At 41.8% G+C, this 12,778-nt stretch overlaps 1 protein-coding gene across 1 annotated transcript in view; it reads left to right on the forward strand.

Moving 5' to 3' along the window:
• Positions 1-531: 531 nt before the first annotated feature.
• The window catches only part of HSD17B12 (hydroxysteroid 17-beta dehydrogenase 12), a 167,706-nt gene continuing 155,459 nt past the window's right edge, over positions 532-12,778 (forward strand). The window contains exon 1 of the mRNA XM_043580997.1: positions 532-961. Within this exon, the coding sequence (XP_043436932.1) occupies positions 802-961 (160 nt within the window). The 5' untranslated portion in view covers positions 532-801. The remainder of the gene's footprint in view (positions 962-12,778) is intronic.

Below are 12,778 nucleotides of genomic sequence, written 5' to 3' on the forward strand. Positions count from 1 at the left end.
CCACTGTGCATTATAGTTGTTTGAGTCCATGTAGTTATTTGCTTTGAACTCCAAGACCTTGGGAACTGTGCTGTTTAATGCTCAGGGCGGAAGGGAGCATTTAGAAGGTCCACAGTAAGTGCCTGTAACCTGAGGGAAGATGCGCTGGGTGGAAGGCATAGAAACGGGAGATGCAAGCCTTTATTCGGAAAAGTTTATGGGAACAATAACGGCACATTTAACAATGAAAAAGAAGTGTTTAATAAAGAGGTGAAAATAAAACCATGACTCCACGCCCACTTCTTACTACCACCTTTCCATTCACTCGTGGCTTCTCAGACCCCATTCCCTCCTAAATCCCGAGCTCAAACGAGGCTGTCTCACTGGCCAATCGGAGCGCTGTCTTCCGTAGTCGTGAGGACTGCTGCAGCCAATGAGAGACCTGGGCGAATTGGTGGGGTGAGACACGCCGCCCTCTGGTGGAATCCTGGGGGCGTGGTGGTGCGCTGGGCGGGGCTGAAGCTTGATTGGCAGGCGAACGATCAGGAGTCTTAGAACGGAAACGCGGCCGGGGGCACGCCGGGGGGACATGGGCGGGGTAGCGAAACTGGAATCAGCCAATGGCTGACGCACTAAGCACAGACGGAACGCTAGACCACCAATGGCGGCACGGATATGGCGCCGTGGGCGGGGTTTAGGCCGAAAGAAGCGCAGGAGCAGCGCCTGTTAGTGTCGTCCTCACCGTCACGGGCAGGCGCTTCTTCCTGGATTCATTCATTCGTTTTTTTCATTCACGAAGGTAGTAAGGCCTAGTTGAAAGCCATGGAGAGCGCTCTTCCTGCCGCTGGCTTCCTGTACTGGGTGGGCGCAGGCACCGTGGCCTACCTGGCCCTGCGCATCTCGTGCTCGCTCTTCACGGCCCTTCGGGTCTGGGGTTTGAGTCACGAGGTAGGGGTCGGACCCGGGCTCGGAGAATGGGCAGGTGAGTGCAGTCCAGCGCTGCCGGCCCCTTCGCCTCTGCGGCGGCTCGCGCTGCTCCGGGCCGGGGCCTGGCGGGTGGTGACCAGCGCCGGGCCTTCCCCTTTCCAGGTCCCCTGTCCTTCCTGAAGCTCCTGCGTCCCGCGTACCCCCCTGACCCCATTAGTAAGCTACTGGCTTGCCTAGACTTGTAGAGGTTTTAAATACTTAATACGTTGTTGGCCCAGCTCAGCGAAATCTGAAGTGCCACTTGGTGGGTGCGGGAGGAGTCTGGCCGGAACTGCCAGGGGCTTGTGTCCTTTAAGCCATTCCTGGTTCATGGCCGGGAGTCAGTCACCTTGCTGCCTCCCCAGTCACGGTGTACGCACCTTCGTTAGCCCCTAACGAGTGTTTTTAAAGTAAAGTTTTTCGCTTGACCTGAATAATGGCCCCGTGCTGACGATGAAAGCATTTTGTTGACTTTTTTGGGGGGGAGGGTGGACGAGAAGGACATAGAATTTCAGAAGTCTTTCTGCTTTTTGGAACCTTACCTCTCTCTCTAGTTACTTGGATTCGGCCTATTTCGTATCATTTGCAATTTAAAAAAAAATTCTCCTTAAACTTTTCTGGAGTCTTAATGTGTAACGTAAGTATTGCTTCTGCAAAACGGTAACTTGCTCTCTAACAATCAGAAATACTTTTTGCAGAAGAACATTTGTAGCAAAAAGTATTCCCACTAAGAGCTAAGCACATGGATCTAGTTCCATTCAGTTGGAGGATTTTAAAAATGAAAGAGAAAGGTCGGATTGGAGAAGTTGGGAAAATTACCTGCAGGGAAGTTGTGCACTGGCTTTTTATCTATATTTTTTGTTTCTGTATTTTTCATTTCTTTGGGCTTAAACTTTAAAAAAATTTTTTTTAAATTTATTTTAGAAAAAGAGAGCACGAGCGGGGAGGGGCAGAGGGAGGGAGAGAGAATCTTAAGCAGGCCACACACCCAGCGCTGAGCCTGACTCTGACTCTGATCCTACCTCTGAGCCACGACTCTGGGATCAGGACCTGAGCCGACTTGAAGAGTCTGACCCTCAGCCAAGTCAGCGGCGCCTCTGGGTGTTTTTTTTTTTTTTTTTTTTTTTAACCAAGTAGTGTGCTATGGTTGTTCTCTGTAATGATTTATGATTGAATGTTCACTTGACCGAGCATTTTATTGAATTTTGGGATAGTTAGGGGTTTGCCTTCAGACTAGGCTCATGTAAGGTAGACAAATAATGTAACAACATAGTCTTTATTCATTCAAAAACATTTAAACATAAGATGTAAGAAATTAACCTTTTGGGACAGCCACATAAACAGAACACATCTCAAGTAGGAATGGATTTGTATGAGTTCTGTCCATGATGTGAAGCGGCTATTCACATTATAGTACTTATTTTTAAAAAATCACTTAGTGTTTTTTGATATTCCTTGAAAAACAAGTGAAGTGCTCAAGTTGATTATAATAAAGTTTATGATTTTGCAATTGACTTGCCCAATTTCTTGATTGTTGTTTGGAAAACTTGCTTGTGAACTTTTGAAATAGTTACACAAGATTCCAATGCATTAGGAAATTCTATATCAAGATGAAGTTTTGTGATTTGTAAGCAAAGAGTAATGTTAATAATTTTTTTTAACCAAAATTGACCCTGGTGTCTAATAATTCTAATGATCAAAGTCATCTATATGTGAGTTCATAGTAAAAGTATTGAAAAGATTTGGTTCCAGAGGAAGGATATTTGATAAATTGAAGGAAATGTTTAAAAGATTTAGAAGTGAAATTTGAACCAGAACACTGGGATATAACTGAAAGGATCATAGTGTCTAAGTGACACTTTGTTGAGTTCAGTCTACCTTGGATTGTTAGAAAAATCTCTTTTTCAAGTACTTATGCAGAAGAAATGATCAAGTTGTTATTTGTAGCATTACACGTTTGTGGTGGCCTGGATCTTAAAATATTTCCTTTACCTCTCCAAATTCAGGGAATCTTTGAGAAACAAAATTAAGAGTAGCTCATCTTAAACAGCTTATTTGTATCAGTTGGAGGGATGAACTGCAATAATTTGACAAAGAAAGCAGCAGAGATGACACTTGAATAATTAGGGTTAAACAGATTAAAATTAGATAATGTTTTCAACCAAAGTTATGATTTTGGAATTAATTTTTGTGTGTAAATAGTACTAATAAGTTTTTCCTCTATAAAATGGGTATCTTTTTTTTTTTAATGTTTTTTTTTTTTTCAACGTTTATTTATTTTTGGGACAGAGAGAGACAGAGCATGAACGGGGGAGGGGCAGAGAGAGAGGGAGACACAGAACCGGAAACAGGCTCCAGGCTCCGAGCCATCAGCCCAGAGCCCGACGCGGGGCTCGAACTCACGGACCGCGAGATCGTGACCTGGCTGAAGTCGGACGCTTAACCGACTGCGCCACCCAGGCGCCCCTAAAATGGGTATCTTAATCCTGTGCAGCCTTCTTTGAATAAGTGGTGTTAGCAGGCCGTATTATGGAGGCATTATCTACTTTCTGGTACTAACATTTAACATCTTCCTCTCCATAACCTATTAAATATTTTAAGTATTATGTAGTAATGTGCACTGAGTTGATAATATGTTTTTATTCTTGTTATTCTTAAGTTCCTTCGTGTGAGTATGTTTAATTTCTCAGATTTTAGAATCTGAAGGGGAGGGAGTGTGGGTCCCATTTTTTTTTTTTTTTTTTGTCTTTCCCTATAGTAACTGGTGCATGGATCACATAGCTTTTCTAAATTTAAAAACAAAAGCTTGGAAGAATAAATACATCGTATGTATAGCTTGGCAACTATAGTTAATAATACTTTACTGGAAATCTGAAAGTTGCCAACAGATTAAATCTTGAAAGTTCTCACAGCAAGGGGTGCCTGGCTGGCTCAGTTGATAGAGCATGTGACTCTTGATCTTGGGGTCATGAGTTCAAGCCCCACGTTGGGCATAGAGCTTACTTAAAAAAAAAAAAAAAAGTTGTCACCACAAGAAAAAAATTCTGTAACTATTATGGTGATGGATGTTACCTACACTTATTGTGATCATTGTGATCATTTCACAATATATACAACTGTCGAATCATGATTTGTATACTTGAAACTAATATAATGTTTTATGTCATTATATCTCAACAAGAAATAAACAAACCCTGAAAGTTTGTAAAAACTCGAAAGCAGGTATTCTTTGCAATTAGTAAAAATATTTCAGATCACATATTCCTAGTTAGGGTCTTAAGACCATCCATTACTTGGCCCACACTCTAATCTATCTCCTTTGTGAGTTAGGTCATCTCTTTTCCCTGCTTCTTTTCCAGTACCATTTCCCCCCGAGTTAGGAATTGTGCTGATTTCACTAGGACCGGCAAAGAGGGTTTTGCCAATATTGCCTGTCATTGTTATGCGATACTTGTATCTCTTAGGAGAACAAAGACCTCCTGTGAAAGTGGAGCTTTAGTTGTTGGAAGGTCACTGTTGCAAATAATCAGAAGAAGATTGCTAACAAAAGTGGTCAGTTTGTACTAAATAAAGGAGAGAACAGTCGTTGCTGTGGAGAAATAAAGAATGTAATCTGTAGGCTTTGGTTTAAGCATAGATAAATTTTGCATTTATTTAAGCAGTTTCCATTATACAATTCATCTAAAATGATTGATATTGAAATAAAGTGGAGGTGATAGATGGAAAGGCATGGTAAGTATACTTCTAAAGCCAAGATACTTCATAACTTTCAACCCACGACCACACTCTGAGCTCTTGTGTTTAGTTTTTAATGGAGAGGATATTGCTGCAAGCAGCAAAGAATAAAGGATCCACTGGGGCGCCTGGGTGGCTCAGTGGGTTAAGCGGCCGATACCAGCTCAGGTCATGATCTCCTGGTTTGAGAGTTTGAGCCCTGCATCAGGCTCTGTGCTGACAGCTTGGAGCTTGGAGCCTGCTTCGGAATCTGTGTCTCCCTCCCTCTCTCCTCCTCCCCTGCTTACACTCTCTCTTTCTTTCTCAAAAATAAACAAACATTAGAAGAAAAAAAAAAAAAGAATAAAGGATCCACTAACCAGTGAGATTTAAAAAATAACTTCATAGAGATATAATTCATACCATACAAGTTACCCATTTAAAGTGTATAGTTCAATATTTTTATTATATTCACAGGTTGTGAATATAACCATTATAATTTAAGTTTGTAATGTTTTCATCCTCCTTAAAAGAAAACCTATACCTGTTAGCTGTCACCCCCCAACCCTCACCCCTTCAAGCCCTAGTCAACCACTAATCTACTTTCTGTCTATGTGCGTTTACTTATTCTGGATATTTCATATAAATGGGGTCCTACAATATGAAGTATTTTGTGGCTGCCTTTCATTTAGCACAGTGTTTTCAAGGTTCACCCATGTTGTGGCATATTTCAGTGCTTCATTTCTTATCATTGCTGAATACTATTCCATTCTGTGGAGTGAGTTTAGATTTTGCAAAGGGTTTTTACCTCTGCATTTTGCTGTCTGCACATCTATATTAGCAGATCCCTGAGATTTTGCAGCTTTGGATGCTGATGGAACTCCATTTGGCCCTGTAATATTCCAAGGTTTTCCTAATTTAGTGGACAGTGAAGACTTAGAAAGGTTATGGGTTGGTGGGGTTCTTTTGTAGAAAAGCCATTCATCAAAACTGGCTTTGTTTAGCCAAGCTCCAAGAATCAAAGGATTCTGAAAATCAGGTGTGATGCATAATTTATGTTTTTACAGTGGATAACTACACAGGATTGGTCTAGTTACCTCCAGTGGTTGAAGGCTGCTTGAGTAACTAGGGTCTGTTGACAGTAGGTCCCTTTCTTAGGCTTTGCGGTATCACGTCATTTGAGGAATTATGTATGAAATGTTAATTATTTCGATTGGCAATCCCGGAAAAAATAAATACCATTGAATGCTTGAAGTGTTCCAGGCACTTGACATAGTCTATGTTTAATCTGTCTCTGAGCTATGCTCTATTATCCCCGGTGTACAGAGGAAGAAACAGAGGCTTAGGTAAATGACTTCCCTTGTCTATGGTTTCATAGCTAGTGAGAGAAGATCAGGATTTGAAGCCAAGTTGTCCATTCTGCAGTGCACGTGTTTGCGTGTTGGTGATTGGTTTACACACTGCATGAGTAAGTACTTGGGGGTGGCTTCCTTTATATCCTAGGCATATATTGCTTTTTATTAAATAATTCTTGAAGCTTTTATTTTTAAGTAATCTTGACCCTGAGATCAAGAGTCACATGCTCTACCGACCGAGGCAGCCAGGTACCCCAGAACACATCGCTTTTAATTGAAGGCACACTTTCAAATTTGCACATGCTTGGTATCTCTGGAAGCATTGTAGACTAGGGTAGAACGTTTTAGAATCAGGTAGCTCAGGATTTTCTTCAGATTTATAACCGTGAATCTTGTTGCTCCATGAAAAAACACTGGAAAGGCAGTCAGGCGCCTTAATAAAGCAAAGCGTTTGACTACCATCACTATGGGTGGATCTGACCTCAGATGCTGTTTATTTTCTGTTTATTACTCTGGTGTTCTCCGATGGATTCAGTGATGCTCTGAAAGTCCAGCTTGATATATGTAATATGCTTCCTGTTGACATTCAGGAGACTTGAGTATACCTGTTCTTGCTGGTGAGCTGATGTTGTTCACAGTCGTGCCATGTTTTTTAAGAACTCAATTTTGTTTGTTTGTTTTTTGTTTTAAAGCAGGGCAGGTGAAGGAGGGCAGAGAAACAACATAACAGTTCCGGAAGGTATTTGTTCGTTCTGCAAGTTAGCTCCAAAAAGGGAGTCCATGGGCCTAAATGGAACAAGGTTTCCAGATTGGAGTTAGCAGGGCAGCCTTAAAGATGTGCTAGAGCTGTGTGAGAGGAAGCAGAGGCGGAGGAGAGTCAGGCCGAGAGCATGCCTTGGTCTTACTTGGAGGAGAAACCAAAGAAGGTTTTCTGGAGTTAGAAATTCAGCCTCTGTACTCTGAGCTAGAATATCTTTTCCCCACACCCTCCCATTAGCCCTCACTATCCCCCTGCCCCCCTCTTTTTTTCTTCCTTCTTTCTCCCCCTCCCCCCCCTTTTTTTATGCAGTGTTAAAGTTTCCTATTTAGAGGTCAAACCTGAACCCTTGGAGGCTCACACCTAGACTTGAATTTTAGCTTCTCTACTCATGAGCAGTGTGTAACATTGAGGAGGGTAGTAAACATCTCTGAGCCTCACTTTCCTCATCTGCAAAATGAGGATAATAGTGCGTGCCTGTTTCATAGGATTCTTTTGAAGGGTAAATGGGAATACTTACTCTATGTAAAACAGATAGTACAGTGCCTGACACACAAAGGCTGATAACATTATTAGTAATCTTATTAGCCTCACTAGCATTATGTACTAATTACTTGAGCTAATTGACAAGGTAAGTCTTGGTAAGAAAAAGTTAATATCTGGGGCGCCTGCATGGCTCAGTCAGTTAAGCGTCTGACTCTTGATTTAGGCTGAGGTCATGACCTCACGATTCTTCAGACTGAGCCCCGCGTCGGGCTTTGCGCTGACAATGCAGAGCTCGCTTGGGATTCTGTCTCTTTCCCTCTTTCTGCCCCTCCCCTGCTCATGTTCTCTGTCTCTCTCTCTCTCTATTTCAAAATAAACTTAAAAAAAAAAAAGTTGATATCCGGGTGACCGCAGAAAGATAATCTTCAGAAAGAAGATTATCATTGTTGTTGCAACTGAGATTATTGAGCTTCAAAACTATTTTTTTTTCATTGTTTTGCTTGGTTGAATTGAGGATAATTTATTTCTTTCAGTTTCTGAAAAAAATGTGCTGAAAGATTTAAATAATGAGATTTATAAGTTTAGAATACATGGGTAAGTGGATTTGAATAGATCAGTTCCCAAGCCATCAAATGCCATTTGTAGAGAAGGATAAGTTAAAAAAACACTTTTTAAAAATAGTGTACCTTGGGGTGCCTGGATGGCTTAGTTGGTTCAGCATTCGACTCTTGATTTTGGCTCAGGTCATGATCTCATAGTTTGTGAGTTGGAGCCTTGCAGCTCCTTGGAGCTGATAGCACAGAGCCTTCTTGGGGTTCTCTCTCCCTCTCTCTCTGCCCCTCCCCTGGTCTCTCTCTCTCCCCCTCTCTCTCTCAAAAAATAAAAAAAATAAAAATAGCGTATCTTTTTCACTTGAGCTGCTGTAACAAAAAAACTGTAGACTAGATGGCATCTATAGACACCATAGACTGTGTCATCACATGGCAGAAGGGCCAGGGAATCCTCCAGAGTCTCTCTTATAAGAGCACTAATCCCATTCATTAGGCTTTACCCTCATGACCCACTCACCTCCCAAAGGCCCCCCCTCCTAATGCCATCACATTGGGAATTAGGATTTCCACATAAATTTGGTCCTTACCGCACAAATTCAATCTATAGCACAATGGATCCTTTATTCCATTTCTCTTCTCATATTTAGTGAAAATAAAATATAGCAGTTTTCATCCATCTTCTGGGATAGATGGAGGTTAATGTTGGGAGGCTGGGTAAGCAGAGCCTTCGCTGTGCTTGGTGGAGAGTTTGATATATTCATTTGTCCATCCACAACCACAAATACTGTTGAGTGCTGTCCATGGACCTTGGAATAGACCAACGGGCTGGTGAACAGCAATCAGATGAGCAAATTGTGCTGTTAAGTGATAAAGAAGACCTGCTTGGTTCTGTGAGAGCTTGTGAGTAAGCCCCAAGAGAGCTGCCCTGGGGACGTGATGAGGGAGCTGAGATCTGAAGGGAAGGGAAGAGTAGCAGCAGGAGCAGAAAGAACAGCAGGTGTTTGGCTCCTGAGGCCGGATGTTGGGCGGCTTGCATGAAACAAGGCCTGAGTGACTAGAGCCGAGAACGGGTGGGCACGATGCAAGATGAAGAGTGGAGGGGGGGAGATTGGGCCGGCAAGCGGGGCTACTGAATCTATGCGAAGGTCAGGGAGAACAATTGAAGGGATTTTAAGCACAAGGATAATGTTGTGGATTGCAACTTTAAACAGAATTCCTTGTTTCTATGACCTTCCTGACACTGTTGCATTGCCATAGAGATGGACCAGTGCAAGTTATTCAGATCACCTCAGTCAAAATTGCCTTAAAAAACCCAAACAAACCCAAAATGCAAATTCATACTTTAGAGTGTGGGTGACTACTCTTGTGCCATTCATTCCTGATTATCATCTTTCAGAGACCATTTCTTCCCTGGGGGAAAATATCTAATCACCGTGGTGTTGGAAGTTCTGCTCTTACCAGGGACTGGGTGATAGGGTTGTTGAATGAACTCTGAAACTGGGCTACTGCTTTTTCGAGGTCAGTCCATAAAACCATGGTGTGGTAGCTGAGAAGCCTGCCATAAATCCAGCACCAGAGGGAATGCTGTGTTTTATTTACTCATTTTGTCTAGTGAAACAATGGGTTTGCCCTGTCTCTGACTGGCAGTCCCAGGGAGACTATCCAGTTTCTGCAGAGTTCATCTTTACCACCATTAAGTGAAGTTACTTCTATTTAAATGATCTAGTCAGTGGGGCAAGGGAGGAAAGGCTAGCAGACTTAAGATTCAGAACAATGACTATCTCTCAAGAGTATTACATGGGTTAACAGTAGTGATAAGGGGACCATTGGCTTTGGAATCAGAATAGCAAGGGTAAGCTTTGCTAGTGGCTAAAATGTTTGAAGTTGGGGTGCCTGGGTGGGTCAGTCGGTTAAGCGTCTAACTTTTTTTTTAATTTTTTAACGTTTATTTATTTTTGAGAGACAGAGAGAGGCAGAGTATGAGCAGGGGAGGAGCAGAGAGAGAGGGAGACACAGAATCTGAAGCAGTCTCCAGGCTCTGAGCTGCCAGCACAGAGCCCAACACGGGCCCGAACTCACAAATCACGAGATCATGACCTGAGCCTAAGTCGGACGCTCAACCAACTGAGCCACCCAGGCGCCCCCCCCCTTTTTAAAAAAAAAATTTTTTTTTAACGTTTCTTTATTTTTAAACGTCTAATTCTTGATTTCAGCTCAGGTCCTGACCTCCTGGTTCGGTTCAGGAGATCGCACTGTGCTGACAGCATGGAGCCCTGCTTGGAATTCTCTTTCCCGCTCTCTGCCTCTCCCCCGCTCACACACGTGCCTCTCTCTCAAAATAAATGAACATTAAAAAATAAATAAAATGTTTGACATTGGGCAAAGATAGTTAACCTCTGAGAATAACTTTCTTCATCTATCAAATGGGGCTGATACTTTTCAGGAGTATTATGACAATGAAGTGAGTTGTGAATGAGGTTCTAGTGACATCTTTTATTTGTATACATTACTCTTATTTGATGAAGAAGGATTATTGAAGCCAAGAATAATGTAGTTCACTCAGCTGATAAACTATTAGAAATATGAAGTTATGAACTGATCAGTTAAGAGGAGATTAGTGCCATGAGAGGAAGATTTCTGGCTTTGTGAAAAGATTTACCAGGTGCTTCCTTGAAATCTGGCTCCCCTTAGTGAACCTCAGATACGAAGGTTTAGGAAAATTCAGTTATGTGCAACTTTTCCACTGAATTTGTAAAGACCTTAAAATTATCTTTGACTCTTCTTCTCTTACCCCACATACAGTCTGTTAGGAACGCTCATTGACTTTAACTTAAGAATATCTAGAATCCAGTCCCTTCTACACTCTGGTGTAAGCCACTGAAATCTCTTGTCTTGATAAAATAGCGGCCTCCTGTCTCTCTAATCCAACATTGGCATCCCCCTACAGTCGATTCTTCTACAACAGCCAGAGTGATCCTTGAAAAGCTCACGTTGAATCATGTGATCCTGTACTCAGATCCCTCCCCTGGCTTTTCATCCTGTTCCTATTAAAAACTTCTGTGGTTGACAAGGCTTTCAACCACCTGCCTTCTGGCTTCTTTTATCTCTGACCTCATTTCTGCCTACTTTTCCTCTCTCTCTCTCTGTCTCCCTCCCAATCACTTTCACTTCCTGCTTGAACACGCTTCCTTGAACTCACTTCCTTGGACGTGTTTGGCACTGCTGCCTTAGAGCCTTTGGTTAGTCATTCCTCCTGGAATGTCCACCCCTCCGCCCCTGCCCGTATCCACATGGCTAACTCTTACTTCCTCCCTCCTGCCTTTAAACTCATAATCCTCTGTCCCTGACCCCACTTCTGATCCCCATTACCCTGCTGTCCTTGTCCTTTTTCATAGCACTTGTCACTATCTCCCATGTTGTATACTTTGCTCATTTATGATGTTTCTTGTTTGCCTACCCCTTTTTTGAATGGAAGCGCCATGAAGGACCAAAGTCTGTCTTTTTTGTTCACTTATGTATCTCAAGCACCTAGAACAGTGCCCACACATAGTAAATGCTGATATATATTGGTTGAATGGATAAAAATATCTATTAAGTAAGGTTTTCCAGTATTGTTGAGACTGAGGGTTAATGAACTTGGTGGGGGAATTATATTTTCTTTCTCTATTCTCTTAAGTGATTAGTTATAAATGTAAGAAATATTAACAGTTTCCCAATCTCTAAAATGAAATTATTTATTTATTTATTTATTTGTTTGTTTGTTTTTAATATATGAAATTTATTGTCAAATTGCTTTCCATACAACACCCAGTGCTCATCCCAAAAGATGCCCTCTTCAATGCCCATCACCTACCCTCCTCTCCCTCCCACCCCCATCAACCCTCAGTTTGTTCTCAGTTTTTAAGAGTCTCTTATGCTTTGGCTGTCTCCCACTCTAACCTCTTTTTTTTTTTTTCCTGCTTCCCCTCCCCCATGGTCTTCTGTTAAGTTTCTCAGGATCCACATAAGAGTGAAAACATATGGTATCTGTCTTTCTCTGTATGGCTTATTTCACTTAGCATCACACTCTCCAGTTCCATCCACGTTGCTACAAAGGGCCATATTTCATTCTTTCTCATTGCCATGTAGTACTCCATTGTGTATATAAACCACAATTTCTTTATCCATTCATCAGTTGATGGACATAAAATGAGATTATTTAGTATAAAACCAAAATATAGATTATAATCTCAGGAAGAAGTTCTCCCAATATAGACTCTGGAATTAGAAAACCTGCTTTTGAACCCCAACTCTGCCAGTTACAAACTACATCATGCTGACTTCTGTGTGCCTCAGTTTTCTCTTCTGTCAAATCGGGATAATAATAGGTTTGATATGATGATTACATGAGTTAATAGGTGTGAAATACTTAGAACAGTCTTTGGCATTTATTTACCAAATGCTATATAAATGTTAGGTGATACTGTTGTTATATCAGCTGTCACTTTTACTTGTGGGGGTAATTCGTCTTCCCATCTATATCCATCTTCTTTTTCCCAGAGTTTTCATAATAATTTACTGCATATTCCCTTCGGGATGGTTATCAAAGATCTCAATCCTAGCGTGTCTAAAATTCAGCTTCTTTGCTCTGTCTTGCTTGTTTTGGACATCCTTATTTTTGCTAATTTTAGAGTCACCCAGCCTCTAAATCAGGATGGCAAATTCAAATGCCTCTAGCAGGTTAAGTAAATGAGTGAAGTGGACCAGGTGTAAATGCATGTGTGGGTACCGTCCCAGAGATCAGTCATGGCATAGACTCCTCCTCCCGTTGTTACCTGTCAGTAACATTGGCCCTGTCCCCTTGGATTCTTCCTGAGAAGCCCCAGATAGCAATTTTCAAATGGAAAGTTTCTTAATTTTTTAAGACTGAGGCACATTCCTCGAGTGTACTCTGTGGACCAAGTAAATTACTCCAGGGGGTCAAATGCAGC

This window comes from Prionailurus bengalensis, chromosome D1 (assembly GCF_016509475.1).
Source record: "Prionailurus bengalensis isolate Pbe53 chromosome D1, Fcat_Pben_1.1_paternal_pri, whole genome shotgun sequence".
In the NCBI taxonomy this organism is placed as follows: domain Eukaryota; kingdom Metazoa; phylum Chordata; class Mammalia; order Carnivora; family Felidae; genus Prionailurus; species Prionailurus bengalensis.